This window comes from Pterocles gutturalis, unplaced genomic scaffold (assembly GCF_000699245.1).
Source record: "Pterocles gutturalis isolate BGI_N339 unplaced genomic scaffold, ASM69924v1 scaffold42930, whole genome shotgun sequence".
In the NCBI taxonomy this organism is placed as follows: Eukaryota; Metazoa; Chordata; class Aves; order Pterocliformes; family Pteroclidae; genus Pterocles; species Pterocles gutturalis.
This window is the reverse complement of record NW_010147419.1, coordinates 1-7,167: the sequence shown is the minus strand read 5'-3', so window position 1 is coordinate 7,167 and position 7,167 is coordinate 1. Positions and strand designations below refer to the sequence as shown.

The 7,167-nt window shown below is 50.1% G+C and overlaps 1 protein-coding gene across 1 annotated transcript; it reads right to left on the bottom strand.

Annotated features, from left to right (window-relative positions):
• Positions 1-3,725: 3,725 nt before the first annotated feature.
• Positions 3,726-4,715, bottom strand: LOC104457749 (homeobox protein not2-like; the record flags this gene model as incomplete). Its single annotated transcript, XM_010086039.1, has 2 exons — positions 3,726-3,884; positions 4,507-4,715. Coding segments are annotated over 2 exons (368 nt in total), but the record flags the coding sequence as incomplete, so codon positions are not given.
• Between the last annotated feature and the right edge of the window lie 2,452 nt (positions 4,716-7,167).

Genomic DNA, 7,167 nt, shown 5'->3' with positions numbered 1-7,167 from the left:
GTGGATGCTGTCCCTGCCTCTGGGGTCTGTGTTCGCCATCACTCCCCCTCAGCCCCAGGGCGGGCGGGGGGCCGGCGGCCATTTTAGCCCTCTCCTCAGCCCACCGCCACCTTCCAAAAACGCCGCCGAAAAAGCTCCGAAACGGGGCTGAGGCGCTTCCCCAGCCACGCAAAAAGCAGGCAGGAGTTTTGCTGCCTCTCTCCTTTTAATTATTATTGTTTTTTGACCATACAAACAGGGAGGGAATAGCCTTCATAGCCCTGAACGGGAGGTATCTCCTCAGACAGCGAGGGGACGGTCTCCGGCTGCCCCTGCGCACCCAAAACCGGCCCAGCTTTCCCCAAAAAAACGCTTCGGAACACGCTAATGTGGCCCCTGCGCCCTCGCTGCCTCCTGCTAGGCTGTCTGCAAACGCCTAAAATCCACGAAAATGTGTGTTTAGCTGTGCTAACTAATTCACACCAGCGCCTGTTCAGGCTCGGTCCTGCTCGTCATCACCCCAACTGCAGCGAGTTTGGGAATATGGGGGGAGGTCATATTCGGGGTGTTCTGGGTGGTTTGGAGTCACTAGATGTCACTGTCGGCTCGTGGCAGGGACACGACATCAGCTGGATGCTGTCACCTCCATGCCCAGGCCAGCAGCCCATGCAGGAGCGTGGTGGCAGAGCGCGACACGTCCCTGGCCACCCGGCTGGTGACAAGGGACAAACTGCCTGGGACACGCTCGTCATCTGTGTTGTGGGGTCTGGCCCCGGTGAACCAGCAGTGGGCTGTGCAGGGTGCTGCTCCACCATGTAATGCCCGTCCCAGGGGTCTACAAAGACCTAGACACGGGTGAGGCGATGCTGCATTATCACAGAATCACAGAGTGGTTTGGGTTGCAAGGGACCTTCAAGCCCATCCAGTGCCACCCCCTGCCATGGGCAGGGACACCTCCCACCAGCCCAGGTTGCCCAAAGCCTCATCCAGCCCGGCCTTGAACCCCTCCAGGGATGGGGCATCCACAGCTTCTCTGGGCACCCTGGGCCACTGCCTCACCCCCCGCACAGGAAAACATTTCTTCCCAATATCTCAGCTCAATCTCCCCTCTCTCACCTTCAAACCGTGCCCCTCATCCTGTCCCTGCCCCCCCTGATCCAGAGCCCCCCCATCTCTCCTGTAGCCCCCTTTCAGCACTGGGAGGTGCTGGAAGGTCTCCCCGGAGCCTTCTCTTCTCCAGGCTGCACACCCCCAACTCTCTCAGCCTGTCCTCGCACGGGAGCTGCTCCAGCCTCGGCCCATCTCCGTGGCTCCTCTCGCCCCCCTCCAGCGGCTCCGTGTCTGTCCTGTGCTGAGGACCCCAGAGCTGGGGGCAGCACCCCAGGGGGGTCTCACCAGAGCGGAGCAGAGGGGGACAATCCCCTCCCTCGCCCTGCTGCTCACGCTGCTGGGGGTGCCCCCAGGACACGGGGGGTTTCTGGGCTGCAAGTGCATGTTATGACTCCTATTTCAGTTATGCCTTCCTACTAATAGTAAGAAGACTTGCCATTATTGTAATAACAGAATTACGTGTCCTGTTTTGCTAAGGTTTCGGTGCTAAGTGGAGGGGCATTTCACCCATCGAGCTGATCAGCTTGAATCACGGTCTGGCCAGCAACACTTCAAAGCACCCTTCGTGTCTCTGAACAAGCCCTGGTGCTCACAGCATTAATTTGAAGTATTTACAAAGTTGGGCTGGGATTGCTTCTGTTTTTGCAGATAACCTTCTCCTGGACTTGAGTTCGCTGAAGCATCAGCCTGGCAGCGCAGGGGCTGCACAGATTTGGCCGCATCCAGCTGCATACGGACATCCTTGTTCTCCAGCAGCAGCAGCCTGAACCTGAGCACCCTGTGTTTACCAGACTATACTATAAATGTAGTTCTGTCTCTGCAGGAACTGGCACAGAGACAATAACTCATGTTATCTACTTTCACTCATGATATGGAGTCATCAATCAATTAAAAAAAAAAAGTATTTTTTTAGAATTTATTTTGTCCAAAATAACTTATTTTAAGGGAAAAACCTTCAAACTCAAACTTTTTGGAGGAATAAAAATACATTGGTTGTGTTTTTTTAACAATTCCAACTGAAAATTAAAAAGGGAGTAGTTGGAAACATGCTTCCCTTCTGGTTTTTTGACACTTAGAGGTTTCCAGCTGATCTGTTTAAAAGCTAGTTCTTGCACCATTCCAGATGTTCAAGCTCGAGATGAGCGCACAGGTTTACCAGCAAGCACACAAGTGTGGGGAAATAAAAACTGCTTTTGTATTTGTATTGGCACATCAGGAATTAAAAGGAGCAAGAAGAAATCACCCTTTTAAGAAGAAATCACCATTTTGTGACCTGCTGTTAGAAAGCAATTTCTGCTTTTTGATAACAGGAGGTTTTATCAGGAGGAGAAAGTGTGTTTCTCGTTTACCCTGCCTCCCCCCAGCCAGTCCCATCTCTCTTATTTTAAAATAACTACATTTTTATTAAGAGGCAAAGCAAATAAATAAGTGACACTTATTAAGGAAAAAAAAAGTTATTTCTATAAATAACAACATAAGAAAGAGTAAAGTGATAAAGACACCATTCTGGGTCAGAAAGAGACGCAATAAATTATCCTGAGCTGACGGGACGCGGTGCCTGGTACCCTGGGAAGGCGAGGTGACAGCCTGAGCGCTGACAGCCTGGCCGCAGAGTCCTTAGCTGCTAACACACAGACCGGGAGGGTCAAGTGCCTGGTCCTGACCCCTCAAAACCCTCCCACCCACCAGAAATATGACGGCTAACGGGATCGGGTGGTTGCAGATGTTCTCACTGAACACTCCAGGTTTCCCGCAGCACCTGGATGTATAATGAGGAGAGAACAGAGCAACTGCCGTCTGGGCCAGAATCAGCACATCTGGACAAGGGGCAGGGGGTCGTCTGAAGCACCAGAGGTGTTGGAAAGCTGCTTTTTTATAACACCCCCGATCCCTGCACTGCAGCCCAGCCTCACTCCCTGCCGCAGCAGCATACACACCTTGAAGTAAGGCAATGCCAGAAGGCATGGAGACCCACCGGGTTTTGCCCTCTGGGTTTGGGAAGCCAAAAAAAGGCACAAATACACTAAGGCACAGGACAAGAGGAGGCACTTCTGTTCCAGGGGCAGGATCAGACCCTGTTCGTCTTATTGCAAGAGTAATGATAGCCTGAGGAAAGGGCTTTCCAGTTTTTTTTTTGGTTATGATTTAAGCATCAACCACAGGAGTCAAGTTGACCAGGAAAAACAATCAGGGTTGATCCTCCTCCCAGCACAGGTCTCCCTCCTAGGAGGCACACAGCTGCACACCACACAAATGACCCCATGTTCAAATGCCCTGACAGCCACCAGAGACAGCATCTGATTGTCACCCCAGCCTCTCTGCTGGGACCTGTGTGTCCTGGTGCTTCAAGAACAAACAGGAGATCCCATGCCTTGCTACAGCTATGGCACCATCAAGTACAGCCATCCTGGGGATGAAACCCCAGGAATTACGGGCACATGGCTACCAAACAGTAGACAAATATTCGGGGGGTTCCTCCCAGCCCACTGCAGTTTGTCCTGTAGCTCCAACTCTCAGATCGAGAGCGTAATGTCTTGCTTGGACCAAAGAAGCCCAGCCGTGCCTGCATTCCCAGCATCTCCATCAGGCAGACACAGCTGAAGAAACAACAGCGGCAGCTGAATCTCATCAGCTGTTCAAAGCTCAACGTCCACGGTGTCCTCCTCGGGGTCCTTGACATCCGTCGAGTCTGCGGTGGCAGGCTGAATCACCCCAAACTGCGACAGCTTTGCCGCCTTCTGCTCCATGCTCTGCTTCCTCCATTTGATCCTCCGGTTCTGGAACCAGACCTTCACCTAGCAGGAAAATGGCACAGCAGCTTAATTCAAGGTCTCCACGAAACCCTTTCCCCACAAACCACTGACCCCATCCCTGGGGCTAGGGCTGCAGGAGAGGATGATGAGACACCCACTGACTCCCTGCCCCTCCTCCCTGTGCTATTCACACCCTCCCTGTCCCCCCCAGGACCACCCTTGCTTTTCTCTCCCTTTTCCCCAGCTGAATTTGGATCCCACCATGGAAGATCATGTGCCTCCTCCTTTCCACAATAAATAAGGAGGGGCAGAAACTTACTGGGAAGAGCAGAAAAAAAAATTATATCCAGTGTCATAAAAGGACACATAAGCATAAACTGTCTCTAGAGGATCACAACCATGTAGGTGCATTAGTCCAACCCAGCTTGAACAATAAAGCAAGCAGGTTTGTGCTCCTAAATGCTTTTCTGTTCCACTCCATGGATTAAGAAAAGGATATTCTTATTCATAAACCACCCAAACCCATCTTGCATCCCTCCAGGCACATGGCTTCAATGTCGTCTTGCAGCAGGGAGTCCCACAGGTAACTTTGCATCGTGTCCTCTTCACGGCAGGGGAATCGCCACAGACCTACGCCACCATCCCCAGCTCCCCCATTTCATACCTGAGTCTCCGTGAGATGCAGAGTTGCAGCCAGGTCCACTCGCTCCGTGCCCACCATGTACTGCTGCTTGAGGAACTCTTTTTCCAGCCTCTCCAGCTGCTCTGGTTTGAAGACTGTGCGGACCCTCTTCATCTTGCAGGGCCCCCTGGACCTCCAAGGCACAGTGGGACCCAGCGAGCTGGTCCCTACACAGTGGGACAACTCCAGACCTGCGAGAAAGAAGCAGCGACTGAAGGGGTCTGCATGTTTGAGGCCATTCCTCCAGCCCTGTTGATGTGTCAAACCCAGCTTGCTCCAGCTGTGAATCCAAATGCAGCTGCTGGAAGAAAGTAGAACCAAAAAGAAGAGCAGAGATGTCCCTATCCTGTCCCCACCTAGATCATCTCACCTAGCCTCCCTTTCCCATGAAAGGTTGGACTAGATGATCTCTCAAAGGTCCCTTCCAACTTATTCCATGATTCTAGGACAGTCCTGGACATGCGGCCAAACCCAAAGAGGTCACGTCTCAAGGTGAGAAGGGTTTGACCTTCATCTGTACAGGATTTTGTAACAGAATAATGAAGTCCATGAAGGGCTGCTGAATGCAAAAATCCCATCTCCATCTCAAGAAGCCCCTAAAACGTCTAAAGGCTGGGGGGTTTACCCCTACTTTTACCCTTCCCTCTGCACACGTAGGCAGCCAGTGCCCAGGGGAGGGGACTGAAGGTGGCAGGCTGGCATCGTGAGGACAGGAGCCACCAGCCCTCCTGCAGGTCCTCATGGTGACCCTTAGTCCTGTGGTTTTAGTCGGCTGAAGGATCCATCAAGTTGATCCGTAAAGTTCCTCTTATGGATCCATAAAGTTCTTCATGTGCAGAGGCTTTAGCAGGACTAACAAGTGGATCTAGTCTGTCTCCTATCTAATTGTGGCCTGATGATAACCTTAATTACCTAATTAACATACAATACAGCACCTTGGCTGTCACAGGACCAGCCGGCACCAGCCTCAGAGCGGTGCCAGCTCTGGTTTCTAAAGCCCTCACCCAGGAGGACACAGTGGAGGGCTGCGGAAAGGGGGCTGCAGCCATCAGGGCAAAAAACTTCTGCATCCAGGATGCTGCTTCTGGAGTTAGGACGTGCCCAGGAAGGTCAGCGTGGGCTTTGCACATCCGAGCGTGAAGCACTCACTGGAGGGACGATGGAGCCCCTCCTGCTCGATGGATTGGGGACTGGGCTCCTGTTTTGAGCCCCAGAAAGGTCCCCCTCAGCCGCTGTCATTGTCACCAGGGTACAGCGGCCATGAGGGACATTGGACTGTTGCGATATATCGCAGCAAGCCAAGTTTCTGTAATTTTGTGGAAATACTGTATGTAATGATGCCGATTCACACCCCCTACCTGTCTCGCCTTTACTGACTGATGTTGTCATGTTCTCCAGGCACAAACGGGCACCTTGACTTACTTAATTTCATTAATTGGGTGCAAGTTCTCTGTGTGTTTAAGGATTTGTGGGATGGAGACGTGACAGCTTAACAGCCATAATTGCACTTAAAGCTTAACATTAATCATTAAAATAATTTCACCCGTCACTTTTTTTTTTCCTATTTCAATACTCGGATAATAGCAAGTGTAATTTCAAACATGAAATACTTTGTAAATTGTTTAACTATCTTGTCATTCCTGTGTATTTGATAGAACACACAACTATGCAGATGCTGTCTCATGAAAGAAATAATAGATTAAATTGTTATGCTAAGTAGTTAAAAAAAAAAAGATCAAGAGTAGCAAATACTTTCAGTATCTGAATATTGTAGCTATCAGGATCAAATCAAGTGAAATGTGTGCTCGGATGCAGGTTTTGCCTGGGCAACAAGATCAGGTTTTGAATGCTAAAAAGATTACTCAGATTTCAAGAGAAGTAAGCTGCTCCGAGCAGAGGCACATTGTTATAACAAATGAGTAATTTTACTTAAGAGAAAAATAAAGTGAAAACACAGAAGGATTAGCCAGTATCATCCAACACCCCCGTGTAAATTTTACCTACGGATCAAAAACTTTTCCTTAGGTGCTTTTGCACTAAAAATAGTTTTTGGAGGCCGGGTGCTGTGGAACACTCAACATTTACATTTCTGCGAGTGGTCACAGGGAAAACAAAATTACAGACGGCTGAGGGCAGTTTTAGGAGAAGAGGGGATCCCACGCAACAGCAGAGGGGTGCTGGCACGGTGGAGAAATTCCTTGCAGGGCTGAGGTTTTGGGAAATTACAGCAGGTTTTTGCAGACACAATGAAAACACAAGCATTGTGGTGCCTTTTAGTACATGAAAAAGATAAATAAATGCCAGTGGGGGCAAAGCAACCCTGAAAATGTGGGTGGGGGCACACGTGGATATGGGGGGACGGTCCCTGACCTGAAACCTTCTACTCCAGCCAAGCTTGAAGGATGAAAATAGTGTTATCTGGGTCTCACTTCACACATTTAATGTTGGGGATAAATTGTTAATATTAATATCATATTAGGAAACTTTTCCTTCTCCTTCCTTCCTTTCCCACAGCCTCAACCCAACTCTGTTCACTTTGGGGTTGGTCGAGAGGCTGGGGGAAATGAAAAGGGGGAAAGAAAAGGAAATTAAAAAGGCAATTAATTTTTGGTGACCCAAAGCCCCTTATTTTGCAATACCAGC